The sequence below is a fragment of the Bombina bombina genome, unplaced genomic scaffold, assembly GCF_027579735.1.
Source record: "Bombina bombina isolate aBomBom1 unplaced genomic scaffold, aBomBom1.pri scaffold_842, whole genome shotgun sequence".
Classification (NCBI taxonomy): Eukaryota; Metazoa; Chordata; class Amphibia; order Anura; family Bombinatoridae; genus Bombina; species Bombina bombina.
Window position 1 is genome coordinate 50,993 of NW_026512368.1, and position 25,660 is coordinate 76,652.

Sequence of the window (25,660 nt, forward strand, 5' to 3'; positions counted from 1 at the left end):
TGCCTTATTGAGGCAGCACACTCCCCGTCTGGCATAATAAATGTCACTATTTAAATCATAACGGAAGTTATGCATAACAATGTAATTTGCAGAGATATCTTGAAGACCTGAAAGATATAAGGAGAACATACATATAATGCAAAAACAACTATAATATAAGACTTCAAGTTGTGTCAATTAAAGTTCAAGATTCTTCCATCTTGAAGTCACAGGAAGAATCCAACAGCATACATAAGTAAGTTCAGTCTCCAAAGGGCAAGAGCAAGATAAGTTCTGTGATTGGTCTGATGAAAGTTTTTATAGTCCCTTGTCTTGCAACTTTCACCTCCACCTTACGCACCTTTCCATCATCACTAGGAATGCTCTTTACAATCAGTCCCATGGGCCATTCGATTCTTTCAGCTTGCTGGTCCTTGAGGAGAACAAGATCTCCAACCTTGATGTTAGGGTTCAGACGTTGCCATTTCCTGCGTCCTTGCAGAGTAGAGAGATACTCCATCTTCCAACGATTCCAGAAGTAGTTGGCAAGGTGTTGTACTCGCTTCCACTGATTGTAGCACAGATTTCCTGTTTTAAAGTCTCCAGGGGGAACAGGAACAGACCCAAGCTTCTGGGTAAGAAGAGTAGCTGGAGAGAGGAGAGTTGGGGCCTCTGGATCTACAGAAACTGGAACAAGTGGTCTTGAATTGATTATGGCAGATGCTTCTGCCAGGAAGGTGGTTAGAATCTCATGGGTGAGTCTTGTGGATTTCAAGTCCATAAGCATGGAGTCCAGTATTTTACGTGTGATGCCTATCATTCTCTCCCAGGAGCCACCCATATGGGAAGAATGAGGAGGATTGAAAATCCATGTACAGCCCTTTTCAGCTAAAAGGTCTTGAATTGGCCTAGAGTTGAGATGTAGCTCTCGACAGGCTCCAACAAAATTAGTTCCACAGTCAGATCTTAATGTTTTGACTGGTCCTCTGATGGCAAGAAATCGCCTTAGAGCATTTATGAAGCTTGAGGCATCCATATTTTCTATTACTTCAATGTGTACTGCACGCACACTCATGCAAGTGAACAGCACTGCCCATCGTTTGCTATTTGCTTGGCCACCTCGAGTTCTGCGGGCTGTTACCATCCATGGTCCGAAGACATCCAAACCAACATGAGTGAAAGGTGGGTCAGTACTTAACCTGTCAGCTGGCAAATCTGACATTTGTTGTTGCTGATGTTTACCTCTTAGTTTACGGCACTGAACACAGCTATGCAGTGTAGCTGTGATCTGTCTTTTTGCTCCTATAATCCAAAGGCCTGCAGCTCTTATGGCACCCTCTGTGAAATGTCTACCTTGGTGCTTAACCCCTTCATGGTAGTGCCGTATGAGCAAAGTGGTGATATGATTGCGAGCGGGTATAATGAGAGGATTCTGTTCTTGACCTCCCAACTTAGCCTTGTTTAATCGTCCTCCAACCCTTAACATGCCATCATCGTCAATGAATGGATTCAGGTTAGCTATAGGACTGTTTTTTGGAATGCCCCTCTTGTCACGGATACATTTACTTTCTGAGCCAAAGACATCCTGTTGTACACTGCGTATTATGAACAGTTCACTTTCAGCAATATCCTTTGCAGAAAGAAACCTTTGGCACACGTGCCAACCTTGACAGTGAATATCTGTGGGCTTTGTGTGAAAGCAGTGTGCAATGTGGACTAACCTTGCAATGGTACGTACAAGCCTTGTCCACTTGGAGAAACGTTCAAAGCGTTGACAGCCCAAGACGAGTCTTTGTTCAGTTCTGGTGACAAGGGTTTTTACTTCAGGACGAATCTCTGGATCGTTGTCAGGTTCTAGAAGACTGAAGACATCAGCTGTGGTTTCTTCTGGATGATCTAGCAGGAATTCAGGGCCTGTTAACCAAGAAGAATTTGCAAAGACACTTGCAGACATTGGCCTGGTGGCATGATCTGCAGGATTAATTTCAGATGGAACATAATGCCATTGTTTGGGCTTAGATGATTTCCTGTCTTCAACTGACAAGGCTATTTTGTTGTCATCACTTGTAGTACAAGACACTGTGGTACCCGGATTGTCATCACAAAGGATAGGAGTAACATCAGGTATTTGGATGATGTCAGCAGGCTTCTCCCTTACTTCATGATGGCGAGAGCACTGTTTGAAGTGGGATGCACGTCCATTTTCTAATATGTAAGTTTTGAAGGAGTGGATCTCAGATGACGTACGCATACTATTCAAGCATACATCGCCCACTATCACCCAGCCTAGATCAAGTCTTTGTGCATAAGGGGCATTGTCAGGTCCATTGCACTGCTCGCGTACTTTATGTACTCTGAGAATGTCTCTTCCTAGCAGGATCAAGATTTCAGCATTCCTGTCCATTGCCGGAATCTCATCAACAAGGTGCCTTAAGTGAGGATGGTGATAGGCAACCTCTGGAGTAGGAATCTCTTCCCTTTCGCCTAGTATCTGGTCACACTCGACTAATGTTGGTAGGGGTATGCCTTCGTTTCCTTTGATATGAGAGACCATGAATCCATTGGCCCTTCTGCCAAAGGCCTCTACACGACCAGAGCAGGTTCTGAGAGTATACAGTGTTGCATTACCCTCTATGCCGAAGATCTCAAAGAATTTAGGCTTAACCAGGGATCTGTTGCTCTGTTCATCTATTATAGCATACATCCTAGCAACTTTCTCAGGTTGATCCTGTGGGTAAATCTTGACTAGACATACCTTGGCACAGCATTTGTAGTCTAAGCCTTCTCCACAGACTTCTGTGCATGCAGAGGAAACACTCGCTGTGACTGGAGCACGACTTTGTTGCTCCCCGCCATGAATTGCGACAGGGATGGAGTCAGTTAGCTGCTGTGGGTTGTCTGGAAGTGGAGTAGGATGCATAGCTGTAACGTGTCTGTCGCTACTGCATTCTGTGCACTTTATAACATCTTTACAGTCTTTAGCAAAGTGACCATAAGAAGCACAACACCTATAGCATACTCCAAGTTTCTGGAGAATCTCCCTGCGCTCTTGTAAAGTCTTTGCCCTAAGCCCACGACATTTCTTAAGAGGGTGAGGCTTCCTGTGAATAGGGCACTGACGATTAGGGTCTTTATCTCTCTCGCCCGAGTCACTCTGGTTTGCAGGAGAGGATACGTGTGGTGAGATGTCTGTCCTTTTAACAGATATTGCTCTATTAAAGTCTCTACATTTAGCTGCCGTGTTATCATACCTTGATGATGTTGGTAAGGATGATGAAGCAGGCAAGTTGGGTTCGCAGAAGCTGAAGCTGGGATCGTTTCTCATCCAGGCTTCATCGCTGATGTACCTCCAAAAGTATGAAAATGGAGGAAAAGATACGTTATAGTCTCTTTTGTATCTTGAGCCCTGTTGTGCCCATTTCTCTTTCAGGTTATATGGCAGTTTAGACACCACAGGATTGACACCATGAGCAGTGTCCAGAAAGCTTAGTCCAGGTAGACGTGGGTCTGTCTTTGCCAACTTAATTCTTGGAGCTTGCGATAGTCTTTGTTTCCTATTTTTGGAAAGTTTTGCAGTCTCTTGAACAGAGCGCTTTCTATGGCTTCAGAGCTACCATAGGCTTGCTCAAGTCTTGCCCATGAAGCAACAAGGCCTGCATCTGGGTGGTCAACATGTACTGTTCTCAGTCTTTTAACACGATCTGCAGATTCCGGCCCCAGCCACTTTATGAGCAAATCAAGTTCCTCCTTGGTTGTAAGGTCGAGATCAGCGGTAGCAGCCTTGAAGGTTGATCTCCAGGCCCTGTAGCTCTCTGGACAGTCGTCAAACCTTGAGAGGCTTGTGTTAATGAGCTCACGGCGTATCATGTATCTGGCAAAGTCAGTCAAGTCTGATTTCTCACTATTTGGTGCCAAAGTAACTTGAGGAACCCCTTGGGTGTGAAAGTTCTTTGGTGAAGAGGGGTGAAGTTTACCAGGATAAAATGATGTTGCAAGAGCATTCAACTGTGGTGTAGTCTCTAAGGCTTCTGCTAGCTGTGGCTTGAGCTGCGGCTTGTCACTGGAAGTCACCTTATTGTCAGCGGGAGGTGATGCGGTTTGCTGCTTAGATGCACTTGTGTTGTGGATTTGAAGAGGCTCAGGCATTTTGTGCTGAGAGGTCTCTGTGTTGAGATTGAGAACGATGGTGTTAGTAGTAGGCACAGGAGATGACTCTGTATCATTGCAAATATTATGCCTTAGCACGTATTTACTAGTGCGTTCAACTGGGTCTTCCAGATCTGCTGGGATATGGCAATCTGAATTAGTACTTTCTCCCATTGCTTGTTCAAGGACTTTCAGCCTTGCTAGGGCTGCTGCTTCTTTCTTTTCCATTCGCAAAACCTTTATTTGGGAATAAATGGCTTGCTGGGCAGCCATTTCTGCTTGCTGGGCAGCCATTTGTGCTTCCCTTCTGATAAAGGAGCTTTGCACTTTTTTTGATTCTGCATCAGCACGGGCCTCTATTAGCTTGTCGCTTAATGTTGAACTTCTGGAGCGAGAGGATCTAGAAGAACGTGCAGTGAGCTTAGTTGATGTGGATCTATGAGATCTGGTCTCCTGCAGTTGAGCAATGCGGAACTCTGCCTTTTCTTTAGCCATTTGCACTAAGAGATCTCTATGTTGGTACAGTGCATCAGTCCTAGTCAGTTCTGCTGAAGAGTCCTCTATATTAAAGTCCTGTAAGAAGGCTGTGTATTTTGCAGACAGCCGCTGGTAGCGTTCATATGCAGCAGATAGGTGATCTATAGAGTCTCTCAATTTGGCTGGTTGATCATTAAAATGTGACAAAACTGACATGCATTGTGAAATTCTGTCCCATAGGTCTGACAGATTGCTGGAGTACTCATCTCTAGTGAATTCATAGTTTTCTCTGAGTTTATGTGTCGGTTTTATTGTCCGTTTGGGTCTTACACTCTGTTCAGCAATATCTGCAGGATCTGCTTCCTGTATGTCTGTGGGTTCAGAGGCATGATGTATCTGCGTAGGTTCGGCTATAAAAGAGTGCTCAGAGCCTTGTCTAGACATTTTTTAAAGTATTGCAAAAAATGGTACTGTCTCTTTAAGAAGGCAAACAGCAGCTTACACAGGTGGGGCAACAGTTCAATGCAGAGAAACAGTTTTCAACATTCAGATGAAGTGCAGTAAACTTGTGCGACATGTGCTTTCACAAGATGGCGGATGACCCTGAGCTTGATTTCAGATTAAACACACACATATACATAGCAGGCTGTAGGAATTCTATACATCTTTTGACTATTCTGACTCAGATAGTTGTAATAATGATCTATCCCTTGCTGAGACCTCTATGCCTGGCCTGTATAAGAAGATACAATCACTGCAGACAATCCTTGTCAGATAGCTGAACTCACCAATACCTTGTTCATCCACAAAGTTGCTTTATTCTGAATATCAGGTTACAGCAGATAATGAATACAGCAGATGAATGAATGGTTAAAGTATTATGCGGTCAAAAGATGATACTGATCGTAGCTTGCAATGTATTAACATAAGTGCTTGTTACATGAGGCTGTTAGCTGCAGCCATGACACAGGAAAACATCATAAAACTACAAGGGCGGAGCAATACACAAAAAGGAAATGCATAATAAGGTCAGGGGTAAGATACTGGAAAACAGGAGCATTACCAAAAAGTGTCAGATGGCAGTACAGAACAAACACAGGGAAGCCTAGAAAACAATGGCATAAAAATATATGATTTCTTAACTATAACAACATGAACATAACAGAGGCTATGTAATATTCTATGCCTTATTGAGGCAGCACAATTGTATTTGCTTATAAAGATTAACCTCTCTTCTTTATTTGCCTTTCTCTGTTCCACTGCCTTTTTTTGGATTCCAGTTAAGGTCATCTGTGGACATTTTCTATAAACAAAGCATAAGAACTAAAATATTGAGGGGCAAGTTGTACTGTTTGTGTCCCCTAAGCACATTTTGATATGTTGTCTGCTCCCACCAATTTTCCAGGTTTAGTAACCAAATTTTTCTTTTAAAATGACTTTAGACAATTTATTTTCTCTTCCCGTGTCTGATCCCAATATATGCACTTAATATAAAACTATTTGTAATGTTTTAGAGATTGCTGTGTCATTCTCCTTTTTTACCTTTTCTGTGCGTCAGGTGAAGTTGGTGCCCCAGGAATACAAGGACTTAAAGGGACACTGAACCCAAATTTTTTCTTTTGTGATTCATATAGAGCAAGCAATTTTAAGCAACTTTCTAATTTACTCCTATTATCAATTTTTCTTCGTTCTCTTGCTTTTTTTATTTGAAAAAGAAGGCATCTAAGCTAAGGAGCCAGCCAATTTGTGGTTCAGAACCATGGACAGCACTTGTTTATTGGTGCTGTCCAATCAGCAAGGACAACCCAGGTTGTTCACCAAAAATGGGCCGGCATCTAAACTTAAATTCTTGCTTTTCAAATAAAGATAGCAAGAGAATAAATAAAATTTGACAATAGGAGTAAATTAGAAAGATGCTTAAAGGTGCATGCTCTATCTGAATCATGAAAGAAAAAAAATTGGGTACAGTGTCCCTTTAAGGGTAAGCTGCTCATATCATAACATTATAAAATTAATTTACGGTCATTCATTTATACTAAAAAATGGTGGCAAATACATATTTAAAGTATTTAAAACCTGTTAATACCAAAAACAAAGGTGTCCTAACTTTTCATATTAGCCGCCACAGACATTTACTTGTATAGAAAGATATGTTACTAATTTACATATATTCACAGACCCAGAAACTTATAAACAAGATACACACAAGAGAAAACAAACAATTCAATACTGTGGGTTTCTTAGAAAGAGATACTTAAATGGACACTGAACCCAATTTTTTTCTTTCGTGATTCAGATAGAGCATGACATTTTAAGCAACTTTCTAATTTACTCCTATTATCAAATTTTCTTCATTCTCTTGGTATCTTTATTTGAAATGCAAGAATGTAAGTTTAGATACTGGCCCATTTTTGGTGAACAATCTGGGTTGTCCTTGCTGATTGGTGGATAAATTCATCCTCCAATAAAAAGTGCCGTCCAGAGTTCTGAACCAAAAAAAAGCTTAGATGCCTTCTTTTTCAAATAAAGATAGCAAGATGCTCTATCTGAATTCCGAAAGAAAAAAATTGGGTTCAGTGTCCCTTTAAAGGTATTTTGAGGTGAAATTACAAAGGAACAGAGTCCTTAATTACCGTTCATGTGATTATTTAAGTTTTATTGTGAACAGTGTTATGAACCTTGTTTTTAATAGTGATACATGTAAAACTTAATTAATAACTTAACCAAAGTAAAATCAGCTAGACATGTACATTTAGTTTCCAATGAATGCAAAATATCACTAATTTGCTGTTGTTTTTTTTCCATTTGTTTAAAATAGATATATATATATATAAATTTAAGCTGCTGCCCTAGAGGAAAACTTGTCCAATCCCTATATTTTTGTCTGTGCCCATATCTGATATTAGTAACTTCTAAATATGAAGACAAACTTTGACAGTTTGAAGCAGTACAGCACAGTATGATACAGGCGTGTTGTATAATCTGCAGAAATTACTAAGTGATTTCTTGTCAACAGGGGAAAAAGGAGACGGCAGCGCATCCCTGTATGGTGAGTGTTAAAATAAAGCAAAACCTCTACAGATCACATATTTCTAAATTCTTTATCTACAACTAACTCACTGTTTAAAAATAATTTTGAAATATGGCCACTAAGCCAATGAATAAGGATACACGGATGTGTGAAAGCTACCCTGAAATGTCAGAAAAAAGCTAAACCCCAAAAAATCACACTAATCTCTCAAAAATGTGTGATAGATAGCAAATGTAGGAAAAAAGGGGGAAGGGTTAGCGCTCAAAAAAAAAGGAGCAGTCTGACTAGAAAACGTTTTTTTAAAAGTGATTAAATATCACATCTATATGAAATAATGTCACAATATTACTAAAAAAATATATACAATTTATTTAAAGATATCTAAAAACAAACAGAGATGTGCCGGCACAAGTAACTAAAATAATCAATGATAAAACAATCATTAAAATGTCTGAAGTTCAACAATCTGATGAAATGTAATGCTAACATATATTGCTAGCATAAAGCAGTTGAATTAAATGAAATATTAACATATATCCCAAAGCATTGGGTAAGTTATGATATATGTCAATGAATGGTATGAGGGAAATAAATAATCCAATAGGTAGTGTGTTCCATGAACCATTGGATAGTGTAATAATACATTTCTGAAATAATCCTCTGATTATGAGTAGGTAAGAGAAATTTTCAGAGTCAGCCGCAAAAAGCGGCGTTACCTTTAGAAGATTATTTCTGTTTTCAGGATTCAGTTGCGGTTTCGTCAACTGGATGTTAAAGGGCCATAATACCCAAATGTTTAAAGACTTGAAAGTGATGCAGTATAGCTGTAAAAAGCTGACTAGAAAATATCACCTGAACATCTCTATGTAAAATAGAAAGATATTTTACCTCAAAAATTCCTCAGTAGCCACATCCCATTGTAAAGGATTTCTAAGCAGCATATTAGTATGTCTGTCCCGGGACAGCTGAAAGAATGAGCCTCATGCACTCTCATGTTATTTCCCTATTCAGTGTAACAATGAAATCTCATGAGAGTTAAGTCAAATCTCATGAGATCACAGTAAAAGAGTTCATGACCTCAGCACTGCTGATGCTGATTGGCTGCTGTTCATTTCTTCATTTATTTATTTTTTACCTGCAGCTGGGAGCAGCTGAGTATAACTTTTTACACAGAACTTACTCTGCTGAGCTGAGGAGATTGTGAGGTAAAATATCTTCCTTTTTTAAATAGAGATGCTCAGGGGATATTTTATTGTCAGCTTTATACAGTTATACTGCATCAGTTTCAAGTGATTTAGCATATGAGTATTATGTCCCTTTAAACAGTACTCCTCTTGTATGTCCTCCAAATGTGTGTGAGACAAAATCTTCTCTTTACTGGTTTTCCAGATGCTGGGCTGTTTTAGACAATTTGTGTTCCATTTACACCGTCTTCAAGCCTTTAGTTAGAAATCTCCTGACACTCCTGTAAGCTGTCAGGGTTTCCGGTTTGAGCAGAATAAAGAAACTTCAAGTGGGTTAGAGTCTGTGTCATATATGCGCTACAACGGTAAAATGTGTACCAGTCCCTCGTATTTGTGCACTAAGGGACACTTTGACACCCGTTTACTGGCAAGAACATAGAAACCCAAGACCATTTACTCCACCAGCCAATCAATATCGATACTCATATGATTTAAATGAACCAAGTTACTCGGATAGACCTGAAAAAAGTTACCAGAACTGGAAAGGGAAACCCAACAATAGAACAGAAAAAAAAAACTGGAGATTCCCCCTCTTAAATAGATTTGAACCTTTAGATATTAGACCACAACCCAAGAATTCTCAGGTTCATCTTTTAGACCAATCCCCATTACTAGAAGGCCCCTCAAGAATTCAAATAGGAAACCAGAGCACAATCTGGGGCACCCCAAAAGGAAAAAGAGGAAGAGGGGAAGGAAAGGTCGAAATTCCAGTAAAAAGAATAAGATAACACCTAAAGTTGACGCAGAACCTAAAAACAATTCCAATGGAATTTTTAATATAATCAAATACCCCATAAAGACAGTAGAGGGAAATGTACTAGCCAAAGGCCTAACATTTGCACCCTCTTGTAAATTAAACAAATTTGAAACCTTGTTGAACATTAACCAATTAGTACGCAAATTAACATTTAAAAAGATATTTCCTAAAAAATCCAATAAACAAAACAGAGTCAAACTCCTACACTCAGGGCTAAAACCCAAATCCATCTTTTACCCTACACAGGAAAAAAGTGAACAAATTAAATTGTTTGAAAAAAAGGTCAAAGGAGATTTGGAAAAACTTGATGAAAATACTGTAAATCTTTTAATCAAAACCTTAAATTCAAAGAGCGGAAAGTTCTAAAAGAACTCCAACATAATAAAGAAATTATTATAAAACCCGCTGATAAAGGGGGGCATTGTTATTATGGATACCAAATTCTATTTAGAAGAATCTAAGAGGTTACTTAATGATAACACTATGTATATTCAATTAAAAAATAATCCCACTAAAGGGCAGGAAGTAGAGTTAAACACATTATTACAAAATGTGAAAACTCTAGGTATTCTAGATGATTCAGAATTACATTTTTTACAAATAAAATATCAGAGAACCCCTACTTTCTACTTCCCGCCCAAAATACATAAAAGTCTAACAGCCCCACCTGGACGTCCCATCATTTCTGGAATAGAATTATTACCATGCAAATTTTCCCAATACGTAGAGGTAGAAATAGTGGAAAACCACATTAAAACTAGAACATATTTTTAAAACATTGATTCAAATAACTATATACATTATGAGAGCTGTCATCTAGATCATTGGAAATCTAATATTCCTAAAAGCCAATTTTTAAGAAAAAGAAGAAATTGCACAGACCTTGAATCCTATGAGGAAAAAACTAATATACTTATCGAAAGGTTCAATGATAAAGGCTATGATTAGAGCACAGTCGAACAAACTAGAGAAATGGTTAAACACATAGATAGAGACACCGTCTTTCAAGGACATAAAAAGAAGATAAAGGGAAAATACCAAACCATAAAAAGGGTCAAACAAGAGACTGCATTGAAATACCATTCATCACAAGGTATAGTTCCCAACACCATGAAATAAAAAAGATTGTGAGCAAGCACTGGCACTTTATCAGACAAGATCCAATAATAGTAGAAAAAGTAAAAAACAAACCAGATATGATATTCAAAAAATCAAAAAAGTTGAAGAACTACCTTGCACCTAGTGAATATAAGAACAAGAACAGCAGTAGTAGACTAAAAACTATTGATTTAAATGGAGAACAAGTCACAGGCTTCTTCCCATGTCATTCATGCAAATCGTGCAAATACAGCAAAAAACTAATGAGGTATTCTCCACAGATGGCAAAAAAAGCCATAAAATAAAGGACATTTTAAGATGTACAGATATGAACATAATATACATGATTAAATGTTCATGTAATCTAATTTATATAGGTCAAATAAGCAGGAACCTCCGAGATAGAATAAGAGAACAACTGTGGCATATTGAAAATAAAAAAACAAACACTGTCATTTTATAGACATTTTAAAGAAACACATCTGGGAGATCTAAATAGCTTTAAATACTGGGGTATACAAAAAAATAAAAAAAAGATATAAAAGTGGAGGTGACATGGAAAATAAATTACCGAGAAGGGAAGCAGAATTAATATTTAATTTCAGAACCCTCCACCCGCATGGTCTAAATATGGAATATGACCTTAACTCACTTTTATGTACTTATTCATTTATTCATTTTCTAATGGAAAATTAACATATATTTATTTTCCAAAAAATGAATATATTTCTCACAGAGCACACTCAACAACATAGGAATATAGATTCACTGATTTTAGAATTTTAACATTTAGTATATTTATTTTTTCTGATGTACTCACATATAACACAATACACTTTATTTAAACACAGAATATCCAACTTTAAGGTTTTTTAATGCAGACTATTTTGAACACTTTATTAAGAATATCTCAGTTTTTAAAGAAATAACAAATCTCATTAAAAAACAAAAATTAGCCAACTCATAGGTCCAGATAATTATTCCTAACTTATTTTTGTATTGATTACAAGTCCCCCAAAAATATGTAAAAGGTGATTAACTATACCACTATAATACTAATGAAAATACTGATAAGTTTGTCTGATGTTTGTCTCGCAGCTTGTAGTATATTTTTAAAGTTCAACATATATATGTAAACAAATCTCTGTCATTCAGTTAACCATCTAAGGGTTTAATCACAAAAAGAAGTTGGAATACAAATTTAAGGACTTTCAGCTTGCAAAAATATGAAATCAACTTCACGGACATCCATTGGTCACATTGGTTGTCTATCACACATCCATTAAGCATTTTAGGCTACAAAACAAGATCAGTTTGTACAGGTGAGCATCTTGATAAAGGCTGACAGACAGCCGAAACGCGTAGATGCATATTCTCTATTACCTGCAGAACTTATACTAGTGGAGTAGTGCATTAGGCTGAACAGGTGTCAAAGTGTCCCAAATACGAGGGACAGGTACACATTTTACCATTGTAGCGCATATATGACACAGACTCTAACACCCACTTGAAGCTTCTTTACTCTGCTCAAACCGGAAACCACAGTTCGTGCTAGAGCATACCCTGACAGCTTACAGGAGTGTCAGGAGGTTTCTAACTAAAGGCTTGAAGACGGTGTAAATGGAACACAGATCATCTAAAACAGCCCAGCGTCTGGAAAACCAGTAAAGAGAAGATTTTGTCTCACACCCATTCGGAGGACATACAAGAGGAGTACTATTTAACATCCTGTTGACAAAAACGCAACAGAATTCTGAAAATAGAAATAATCTTCTAAAGGTAACACCGCTATTTGCAGCTGAATCTGAAACTTTCTCTTACCTACTCATAATCAGAGGATAATTTCAGAACTTTATTATTACACTATCCCACTGTTCACGGAACACAATACCTAAGGGATTATTTATTTCCCTCATACCATTCATTGACATATATCATAACTTACCTAATGCTTTGGGATATATGTTAATATTTCATTTCATTCAACTGCTTTATGCTAGTAATATATGTTAGCATTACATTTCATCGGATTGTTGAACTTCAGACATTTTAATGATTGTTTAATCATTGATTATTTTAGTTACTTGTGCCGGCACATCTATGTTTGTTTTTAGATATCATTAAATAAATTGTATATATTTTTTAGTAATATTGTAACATTATTTCATATAGATGTGATATTTAATCACTTTTTTAAAAAACTCTCTCTAGTCAGACTGCTCCTGTTTTTTTAGCGCTAACCCTTCCCCCTTTTTTCCTACACTAAGCCAATGAATGTATGTCAGAATGAGCATGAAATATAACATTTCTATGAAGAGTTAATGCAACTGCACTTTCTAAATTATTATTATTTTCATTTATTAGCAAAGCACCGCAATATAGAGTTTGATGGAAACTATTTATCAAAGAGCATAAAAGTGAGAGCTCTGTATGTAGGTAAATCATGTAAGAAGCAATAACATTCAGAAGCCAGTAATGAGTATTGGCTACTGCAAGACATTACTGCCCTATACCTCAGTATTTGCCATCCCAAACAATTCTTCCATTATTGGCCAACACTCTAATATGGGTTTGGTCCTAATTTAAGTTTATCATTATTATTCATATTATTATCTGTAACTTGCCAACAAACTCTGCAGTGCTACACAGTGGGTAAATAAATAAATAAGACAAAACAGAGTTGGGCATTCTGAGACTGAAGGATACATTCCCGTTCCCTAAAGAACTTACAATATAAGCAAATGTAAAGATTATTATGATTATGAGTATTCTTAAATAAACTATTTTCAGACCTTAGTTGGGTCCCACATGTAATGCTTGTGTCAGATTATTTTGATTTTGTGTCATTATTTCCCATATCTATCTCCTAGCTGCGAGGAACTGTAAGGAGCTGTTGGATCAGGGAGAGATCCTAAGTGACTGGTACACAATATACCCAGATGGCGAGCAACCCCTGAAGGTGCTGTGTGATATGCACACCGACGGAGGAGGCTGGATTGTGAGTAATGAACAGCCAGCTGATTAGAAGGGCATTTTAGAATGTGCCTCTAAGCACAGGTGTGCAGTCATAATTTACTGTACACTAAATACTTGGTGTGTGTGTACTCAATGTCCCTAAATATATATATATATATATATATATATATATATATATATATAAAGGAAATGATGCACTCGCTGGCACAGACGTCTGAGGAAGGGGAGTCTGTTCCCGAAACGTCACACAGATTAAATACAACTTTTTGAAAAGGACCAGTGAGTGCCTCATTTCCTTTTGTATTTCCTAAACTTTTGGAACCCTGGCGGATGTATAGAGAGTGAGAGTGCGCTTTAACTTGGATTGTATATATATATATATGTATAAATAAGAATAATCTTCATTTGAACAAGGTACATGATTAGCTATGCTATAAAATGCACAGTTATCTCTCTTCCTGGATGTGATGCTATTTACTCTTATATGTCTGTTAACCATTTCTGTGCCTCATTATGTATATTACATTAACCTGCCACTGACATTTACAAAATAAATCTAACTAACTTTTACTTAAAAAAAATAATTGTAAATTATTGCAAATATTACAAATAGCCTTACATGTGAAATTAACTGTTAGTATTTTTCTATCACAAAATAAATATGACATAAAAGCTAACTGATTTTTGTTGTATCCACATTTACAAATTAAACTTTTGTATTATTTTATGGTCTTAATCTTTCTTCAACTTTTCAAGACCTGTTACTTAAAGGGCATGATACTCTTTTACTCTGTTACTTTTTTTGTTTTTGAATAGAAGTTCAGTGGGAGTTTTCCCTATTGGTCAGTGTGTGAAGAACCTATTTGAACATTGTCACGCCCTTCCTGTTACATTTACTTTAAATTTAAACAACTGAAGCTTTTTATTGTGCAAAAATATTTTTAAAATATTTAACTACTGCCCTTTCATATACATGATAAGAACAATCTGAAAAATATGTGACTTTAAACAATGTCCTTATTTAATAGTGTCTAAAGTTATGCTAATATGAAGTTTACACATCTATTACACTTTCTGTAAATATAAATTATGTTATTATGAAGTTTACATATCTATTACACTCTCTGTAAATATAAATTATGTTAGTATGAAGTTTACATATCTATTACACTCTCTGTAAATATAAATGATTTTAATATGAAGTTTACATATCTATTACCCCCTCTGTAAATATGCATTATGTTACTATGAAGTTTACATATTTATTACCCTCTCTGTAAATATAAATTATGTTAATATGAAGTTTACATACAGTATCTATTACATTCTCTATAAACATAAAGTTCTGTTTATGTGAAGTTTACATATCTCTTACACTCTCTGTAAATATAAATGATGTTAATATGAAGTTTACATATCTATTACACTCTCTGTAAATATACATGATGTTAATATGAAGTTTACATGATCTATTACACTCTCTGTAAATATAAATTATGTTAATACGAAGTTTACATATCTTTTACACTCTCTGTAAATATAAATTATGTTAATATAAAGTTTACATATCTGTTACACTCTCTGTAAATATAAATGATGTTAATATAAAGTTTACATATCTGTTACACTCTCTGTAAATATAAATGATGTTAATATGAAGTTTACATGATCTATTACACTCTCTGTAAATATAAATTATGTTAATATGAAGTTTACATATATATTACCCTCTCTGTAAATATAAATTATGTTAATATGAAGTTTACATACAGTATCTATTACATTCTCTGTAAATATAAAGTTCTGTTTATATGAAGTTTACATATCTGTTACACAATGTCAGGGTGCCAGGAATCAGACTGGGATGAGAAGTGCAAAAATAATCACACCTTTATTAATAGCAAAAAATAATAAAAAGTCCACAAGTCAAATAACAAGCCAGGAGTCAAAACCAGAGCTGGTAGTCAGACGAGCCAAGTCAGGAGCCAAAGCGAATAGTCAGACGAGCCGAATCAGGAGCCAAAGCGAGTAGTCAGACAAGCCGGAATCAGGAACAATGAAAACAGCAGAGTCAGGAACAAGCCAGGGATCAGGAACCAGGAAGGACGTCAGACAGCCAGGTAATACACAGGAACTCTCACAAACAGGTCTGAGACAACGCAAAGGCAAAGCATACTGAACAGAGGCCCTTTAAATAATAAGTGATGACATCACAATTCTGAGACTGCATCCTGTCTCACACGGATGATGCACACCAGTCTGGCCATAAAAGGAAGTGCAGGAAATGAGCAGCATCCCCCACAATGCACCATAGTCAGCAAGAGAGGTGAGTAAAATGGCTGCCAGCAGCACATGGCAAACAAAACCGGGAAAAAACCCTGACACACTCTCTGTAAATATAAATTATGTTAATGTGAAGTTTACATATCTATTACACTCTTTGTAAATATAAATGATGTTAATATGAAGTTTACATATCTATTACATGCTCTGTAAATATAAAATATGTTAATATGAAGTTTACATACAGTATCTATTGCATTCTCTGTAAATATCCATCATCTTCTATCTTCATCCACGCCGCCTTCACTCCGGATGAAGATAGAAGATGATGGATCCATCTGGAAGAAGACCTTCTCCGCCGGACTTCAGGAACAGTGAGTACATATTTGGCGCTTAGATTTAGGCTTTTTATTTTAATTTTTGGGGTGTTTTTTTTTTTTTTTTTTTAGATTAGGGTTTTTTTGGGCTAGAAAAAGAGCTGATTGCCCTTTTAATGGCAATGCCCATACAAATGCCCATTTAGGGGTAATGGGTAGTTTAGTTTTTTTCTAGTGTTAGGTTTTTTATTTTGGGGGGTTAGGTGGGTGGGGGATTTTTAGTGTTAGGGTGGACTTAGTATTTTTTAGAGGTAAAAGAGCTGTTTAATGGATGGCAATGCCCTACAAAAGGCCCTTTTAAGGGCTATTGTTAGTTTAGATTAGGGGTGTTTTTATTTTGGGGTGGCTTTTTATTTTCATAGGGATTAGGCATATTTTTTTTTTCTGGAGAATTTTGTTTATTTTTTTCTGTAATGTTAGACTTTTTTTATTTTTTGAAATTTAATGTTATTTTTTTTTTAATTTTAATTGTTATTTAGTAGTAATTGGTGCTATTTTGGGGGTGTTAGGGGGCTAAGTTATTAAATTAGTTATTTGCATTGTGGGGGGATTGGCGGTATAGAAGTTAATATATTAATTAGGGTTATTGCAATTTGGGGGTTTGGCAGTTTAAGGGTTAATAGGTTAAATAGGTTTATTGCGATGTAGGGGGTTGGCGGTTTAGGGGTTAATATTTTAATTATATTATTTGTGGATTAGGGGTAAATAACTTTATTATATTGCGATGTGGGGGTTGACGGTTTAGATGTTTGTTAATACTTCATGAGGGAGGTTAGGGTTTTTTTGTTATACTTCGTGCGGGCGGTTACGAGTTTTTTAGTTATTTCGTGCGGGCGGTTGCATGTTTTTTTTTAAGGCTTCGGGTTTGCCTACGCTGCATCCAGGTGGATTCCAAAAATGGCAGGGTGGTGAAAGAATCCACCACGTATTTTATTTTTTTATTTCTTGCGGGCGGTTACGTGTTTTTTAGTTATTTTGTGCGGGCGGTTGCATGTTTTTTTTTAAGGCTTCGGATTTGCCTACGGTGGATTCTTTTACTACCCTGCCATTTTCGGAATCCACCTGAATGCAGCAAAGCAACATTCTTTTGGCTGCATCGCGCAGCCAACATTCCTTTAGGATGCGTGCGCAACTGGTGACGGATGCGTTACAAACGCGATTATAGTATAGATGAAGTTTACATATCTATTACCCTCTCTGTAAATATAAATGATGTTACTATGAAGTGTACATATCTATTACATCCTCTGTAAATATAAATGATGTTAATATGAAGTTTACATATCTATTACACTCTCTGTAAATATAAATGATGTTAATATGAAGTTTACATATCTATTACACTCTCTGTAAATATAAATGATGTTAATATGAAGTTTACATATCTATTACACTCTCTGTAAATATAAATGATGTTAATATGAAGTTTACATATCTATTACACTCTCTGTAAATATAAATGATGTTAATATGAAGTTTAAATATCTGTTACAGTCTCTGTAAATATAAATTATGTTAATATGAAGTTTTCATATCTATTACACCCTCTGTAAATATAAATGATGTTAATATGAAGTTTACATGATCTATTACATTCTCTGTAAACATAAATGATGTTAATATGAAGTTTACGTAACTATTACATTCTCTGTAAACATAAATTATGTACACTCTCTTCAAATATAAATTATGTTAATATGAAGTTTACATATCTATTACCCTCTCTGTAAATATAAATTATGTTAATATGAAGATTAAACATAGAAACATAGAATTTGACGGTAGATAAGAACCAAAACGTCCCATCAAGTCTACCCATATTACATGTTAGTTTTTCCTTAGGATAGCCTTATGCATGTCCCAGGCATTTTTTAATTCATTTACAGTCTTTGTGTTTACCACCTCAAATGGAAGTTTATTCCATGAATCCACCACCCTTTCTGTAAAATAATGCTTCCTCAAAATTCTCCTGAATTTACTACCCTCTAACTTTAGATTGTGACCCCTTGTTTTGACATGTATTTTTTTGTGAAAAATGCTTTCAGCTTCTATTTTATCAAGTCCCTTCATATATTTGAAGGTTTCTATCATGTCACCTCTTTCCTTTCTATCCTTAGTTTAGAGTCTAAACTATACATATTTAGATCATAGAGTCTTTCTTTGTACGTTTTATATTTTAGACCATGTACCATTTAAGTAGCCCTCCTTTGAACAGCTTCTAGTTTATTTATATCTTTCTGAAGATATGGTCTCCAGAACTGTACACAGTATTCCAGATTTGGTCTAACTAATGATCTGTAAAGTGGCATAAGATCCTTGCAATTTCTTCTACTAATACCTCTTTCAATGCAACCAAGTATTCAACTGGCCTTACTGGCTGCACTGCTGCATTGTGTAACAAATTTTAAATAATCTCAAATAATAATTCCCAAGTCCCTTTCTTCTTTAGTTACACTATATGTAAATATAAATTATGTTAATATGAAATTTACATATCTATTACACTCTCTGTAAATATAAATTATGTTAATATGAAGTTAACATATCTATCACATTCTATGTAAATATAAATTATGTTAATATGAAGTTTACATATCTATTAAATTCTCTGTAAATATAAATAATGTTAATATGAAGTTTACAGATCTATTACACTCTCTGTAAATATAAATGATGTTAATATAAAGTTTACATATCTATTACACTCTCTATAAATATAAATGATGTTAATATGAAGTTTACATATCTATTACACTCTCTGTAAATATAAAGTTATATTAATATGAAATTTACATATCTATTAAACTCTGTAAATATAAATAATGTTAATATGGAGTTTACATATCTATTACACTCTCTGTCAATATAAATTATGTTAATAGGAAGTTTACACATCTATTTCACTGTCTGTAAATATAAATTATGTACACTCTCTTCAAATATAAATGATGTTAATATGAAGTTTACATATCTATTATATTCTCTGTAAATATAAAACATGTTAATATGAAGTTTATATATCTATTACATTCTCTGTAAATATAAATGATGTTAATATGAAGTTTACATATCTATTACACTCTCTGTAAATATAAAGTTCTGTTAATATAAAGTTTACATATCTATTACACTCTCTATAAATATAAATGATGTTAATATGAAGTTTACGTATCTATTACACTCTCTGTAAATATAAATGATGTTAATATGAAGTTTACATATCTATTACACTCTCTGTAAATATAAAGTTCTGTTAATATAAAGTTTACATATCTATTACACTCTCTATAAATATAAATGATGTTAATATGAAGTTTACGTATCTATTACACTCTCTGTAAATATAAATGATGTTAATATGAAGTTTACATATCTATTACATTCTCTCTAAATATAAATGATGTTAATATGAAGTTTACGTAACTATTACATTCTCTGTAAACATAAATTATGTACACTCTCTTCAAATATAAATTATGTTAATATGAAGTTTACATATCTATTATATTCTCTGTAAATATAAAAAATGTTAATATGAAGTTTATATATCTATTACATTCTCTGTAAATATAAATGATGTTAATATGAAGTTTACATATCTATTACACTCTCTGTAAATATAAATGATGTTAATATGAAGTTTACATGATCTATTACATTCTCTGTAAACATAAATGATGTTAATATGAAGTTTACGTAACTATTACATTCTCTGTAAACATAAATTATGTACACTCTCTTCAAATATAAATTATGTTAATATGAAGTTTACATATCTATTACCCTCTCTGTAAATATAAATTATGTTAATATGAAGATTAAACATAGAAACATAGAATTTGTCGGTAGATAAGAACCAAAAAGGCCCATCAAGTCTACCCATATTACATGTTAGTTTTTCCTTAGGATAGCCTTATGCATGTCCCAGGCATTTTTTAATTCATTTACAGTCTTTGTGTTTACCACCTCAAATGGAAGTTTATTCCATGAATCCACCACCCTTTCTGTAAAATAATGCTTCCTCAAATTTCTCCTGAATTTACTACCCTCTAACTTTAGATTGTGACCCCTTGTTTTGACATGTATTTTTTTGTGAAAAATGCTTTCAGCTTCTATTTTATCAAGTCCCTTCATATATTTGAAGGTTTCTATCATGTCACCTCTTTCCTTTCTATCCTTAGTTTAGAGTCTAAACTATACATATTTAGATCATAGAGTCTTTCTTTGTACGTTTTATATTTTAGACCATGTACCATTTAAGTAGCCCTCCTTTGAACAGCTTCTAGTTTATTTATATCTTTCTGAAGATATGGTCTCCAGAACTGTACACAGTATTCCAGATTTGGTCTAACTAATGATCTGTAAAGTGGCATAAGATCCTTGCAATTTCTTCTACTAATACCTCTTTCAATGCAACCAAGAATTCAACTGGCCTTACTGGCTGCACTGCTGCATTGTGTAACAAATTTTAAATAATCTCAAATAATAATTCCCAAGTCCCTTTCTTCTTTAGTTACACTATATGTAAATATAAATTATGTTAATATGAAATTTACATATCTATTACACTCTCTGTAAATATAAATTATGTTAATATGAAGTTAACATATCTATCACATTCTATGTAAATATAAATTATGTTAATATGAAGTTTACATATCTATTACATTCTCTGTAAATATAAATAATGTTAATATGAAGTTTACAGATCTATTACACTCTCTGTAAATATAAATGATGTTAATATAAAGTTTACATATCTATTACACTCTCTATAAATATAAATGATGTTAATATGAAGTTTACATATCTATTACACTCTCTGTAAATATAAAGTTATATTAATATGACATTTACATATCTATTAAACTCTGTAAATATAAATAATGTTAATATGGAGTTTACGTATCTATTACACTCTCTGTCAATATAAATGATGTTAATAGGAAGTTTACACATCTATTTCACTGTCTGTAAATATAAATTATGTACACTCTCTTCAAATATAAATTATGTTAATATGAAGTTTACATATCTATTACATTCTCTGTAAATATAAATGATGTTAATATGAAGTTTACATATCTATTACACTCTTTGTAAATATAAAGTTCTGTTAATATAAAGTTTACATATCTATTACACTCTCTATAAATATAAATGATGTTAATATGAAGTTTACGTATCTATTACACTCTCTGTAAATATAAATGATGTTAATATGAAGTTTACATATCTATTACATTCTCTCTAAATATAAATGATGTTAATATGAAGTTTACGTAACTATTACATTCTCTGTAAACATAAATTATGTACACTCTCTTCAAATATAAATTATGTTAATATGAAGTTTACATATCTATTACCCTCTCTGTAAATATAAATTATCTTAATATGAAGATTAAATATAGAAACATAGAATTTGACGGTAGATAAGAACCAAAAAGGCCCATCAAGTCTACCCATATTACATGTTAGTTTTTCCTTAGGATAGCCTTATGCATGTCCCAGGCATTTTTTAATCCCTTAACAGTCTTTGTGTTTACCACCTCAAATGGAAGTTTATTCCATGAATCCACCACCCTTTCTGTAAAAAAATGCTTCCTCAAATTTCTCCTGAATCTGCTACCCTCTAACGTTAGATTGTGACCCCTTGTTTTGACATTTATTTTTTTGTGAAAAATGCTTTCAGCTTCTATTTTATCAAGTCCCTTCATATATTTGAAGGTTTCTATCATGTCACCTCTTTCCTTTCTATTCTCTAAACTATACATATTTAGATCATAGAGTCTTTCTTTGTACGTTTTATATTTTAGACCATGTACCATTTTAGTAGCCCTCCTTTGGACAGCTTCTAGTTTATTTATATCTTTCTGAAGATATGGTCTCCAGAACTGTACACAGTATTCCAGATTTGGCCTAACTAATGATCTGTAAAGTGGCATAAGAACCTTGCTATTTCTGCTACTAAAACCTCATTCACTGCAACCAAGTATTCAACTGGCCTTACTGGCTGCACTGCTACATTGTGTACCAAATTTTAAATCATCTGAAATAATAATTCCCAAGTCCCTTTCTTCTTTAGTTACACTATATGTAAATATAAATTATGTTAAAATGAAGTTTACATATCTATTACACTCTCTGTAAATATAAATGATGTTAATATGAAGTTTACATATCTATTAATTTTAGTGTTTATTTTTTTGTAATATCTTTTTTTAGTTTTTTGTAGTCTTTTTTTTTTTTAAATAGTAATGTTAGGTTAATTTATAGTTTAATCTTAGTTTTTTTTTATTTTTCAGGTAAGTTTTTATTTATTTTAAGATAGTTATATTGTAAATTTTATTTAAAGTTAGGGATTGTTAGGTTTAGGTGTAACGAGTTGAATTTAGTGTGTCGCGATGTAGGGGGCCGGCAGTTTAGGGGTTAATAGGTTTATTCTATTAGTTGCGATATGGGGTTTGCAGTTTAGGGGTTAATGGGTTTATTTAGTGTTGGCAATGTCGGGGGAGGTGGTTTAGAGGTTAATAACTTTATTTAGGTATTAGAGATGCAGGGGTGGTGGTTTAGGGGTTAATAACTTTATTTAGTGTTGGCAATGTTGGGGGACGGCAGTTTAGGGGTATTTAGACTTGGGGTTTATGTTAGGGTGTTTTTATGTATCTATTACACTCTCTGTAAATATAAATGATGTTAATATGAAGTTTACATATCTATTATACTCTCTGTAAATATAAATAATGTTAATATGAAGTTTACATATCTATTATACATATCTATTATACTCTCTGTAAATATAAATAATGTTAATATGAAGTTTACATATCTATTATACTCTCTGTAAATATAAATTATGTTAATATGACGTTTACATATCTATTAACTCACCTGGTCTCCTTACTGCAGGTTTTCCAGAGACGTTGGGACGGTTCTGTAGACTTTCTGCGCGACTGGAATTCCTACAAGACAGGATTTGGCAGCCGTTTAAATGAGTTCTGGTTGGGAAATGACAATATTCACAAGATAACATCAGCTGGTAAAGAATTTTTTTTTTTTTCCTTTTGTGTACAATAAAAAATAATTTAGTATCCGCTCTCCGTATTCAGCATTGCACCAGCAGTTCACAAGAGCTGCTGGTGCAGCGCCGCGCCCTGCAGACTCGCGGCCAATGGGCCGCCAGCAGGGGGTGTCAATCAACCCGATCGTACTCGATCGGGTTGATTTCCGGCAATGTCTGTCCGCCAGTCTTTGTGACCGCTGCTTCATAACTGCTGTTTCTGGCAAGTCTGAAGACTCGCCAGAAACAGGGGCCATCAAGCTCCTTATGGAGCTTAATAAATAAGTCTTTCTCTCATCTAAACATCTTCTCAAACTTTTTCGACTGAAACTACCATCACCAAGGTGACAAATGACCTGCTTACTGCCAAGTCTAAAGGTCATTACTTCATGCTAATCATTTTAGACCTCTCTGCAGCCTATGACACTGTTGACCATCCTCTGCTGCGCCAGACTCTTGGGTATTAGTGACACAGCTCTACTGTGAATCTCTTCCTACCTTTCTAACCATACCTTCAGAGTATCCTTCTCTGGCTCTTCCTCCTCCCCTTTACCCCTTTCTGTTGGGGTACCTCAAGGCTCAGTGCTAGGTCCCCTTCTTTTCTCAGTCTACACATAATCTCTAGGATCATTAATCAAGTCCTGCAGGTTTCAGTATCATATTTATGGTGATGACACCCAAATCTACCTTTCTGCACCAGACATTTCCCCCCTGCCTGCTGACACATGTCACCAGCTGTTTAGCTAATATATCATCCTGGATAGCTTCTCACTACTTAAAGCTGAACCTCTCTAAAACTGAACTTCTTCTATTTCCTCCCTCTACCAATCTCCCCCGTTCCCCCAATCTAACGTAATGTGTACAACACTGTCATCACCCTTACCCTGCAAGCCCACTGCCTTAGGGTCACACTTGACTCAGAACTTTAATTTGCTCCTAATGTTAAGTCCTTAGCTAACTCCAGCCGATTCCACCTTAAAAAATATCTCTAAAATGTGTCACTTCCTCACTTAAAACAGAACTAAGATTCTTATCTTCTCCCTTATCATTTCCTGTCTTGACTACTGCAGTTATATCTTCTCTGGTCTCCCAAGCTACTGCCTGTCCCCACTGCAATTCATAATTAATGCCTCTTCCAGGCTAATTTTCCTTAAGCATCACTCTGCATTTGCTGCCCCTCTTTGCCAACACCTCCACTGGCTCCCCTTAGCCTCAAGAATAAAATAAAAAATGTAACCCTAACATACAAAGCCCTCATCAACACTGCACCCTCCTATATTTCTGCCCTTATCTGTAAATACTCCCCAACCCGCCCCCTCCGCTCTGCCCAAGACCTACTTCTCTCCTCATCTCTCATTATTCCTCAGACTCTTGTCTGCAAGACTTTTCTAGAACTGGACCTATCATATTGGACTCCTTGACTCGCTCAGTCAGACTTTCCTCTTGTCTGAAAAACTTTGTGTTCCTTAAAAACATATCTGCTCAAGGACACGTAAAACTGCTTTAAGATGTCTCTACTACTTATGTTTCCCTCTCCCTCAACTTCCCTATGTATTTAATTTAGATTGTAAACTTAGAGTATCTCTAACTGTAGCTGTAAAAGTGCATCTATAACTGATTGCGCTTTAGGGCAGGGCACTCCTCACCTTTTACTTATGTTTATCAATGTAACTGTAGTAATATACAGTGTATAAACTTAATTTAATGTCTCATTGTAAGTTTTTTGTATTGTATTTTACCCTTATAATTGTAATTTACCTTTGTATAGCACTGCGTAAAATGTTGGTGCTTTAACAATAAACAATAATAGTAATAATAATATTGATAATAATAATTACAATAACTGACTGTGTCCTCATCTGATATAACAGCACACTTTTTGGTATTTATAAAATTACAACATCCAAATTTATTATTAAAAACAAGATCCTGCCATTCATAAAAAAAAAATTACCTATTTTGAAATAAAACATTGAAAATGAATCACAAATTACATAAATGTAGAAATCCAAATAACTATCTTCAATTCTACCAAAACAGGGTCCAATTAAATTCCTTGATTACATCTTCTTGGAGTTATTTTGTCTTCAATAAGCATTTCCTATCACTCCACACACACACTAGACATCCGCACCTTTTCTATTACCTGAGTTGCAGCTGACTCACATTCTTCTCCATACTTGGGAAGAGAAGGGGTCCTTAATATTTATGGAAAAATTAGATCAGCCA

At 34.9% G+C, this 25,660-nt stretch overlaps 1 protein-coding gene across 1 annotated transcript in view; it reads left to right on the forward strand.

Annotated features, from left to right (window-relative positions):
- Positions 1 to 25,660, forward strand: part of LOC128644260 (ficolin-2-like) — a 57,876-nt gene that overhangs the window by 20,640 nt on the left and 11,576 nt on the right. The window contains 3 exon segments of the mRNA XM_053696938.1: positions 7,619 to 7,651; positions 13,603 to 13,730; positions 23,281 to 23,410. Of these exon segments, the coding sequence (XP_053552913.1) occupies positions 7,619 to 7,651; positions 13,603 to 13,730; positions 23,281 to 23,410 (291 nt within the window).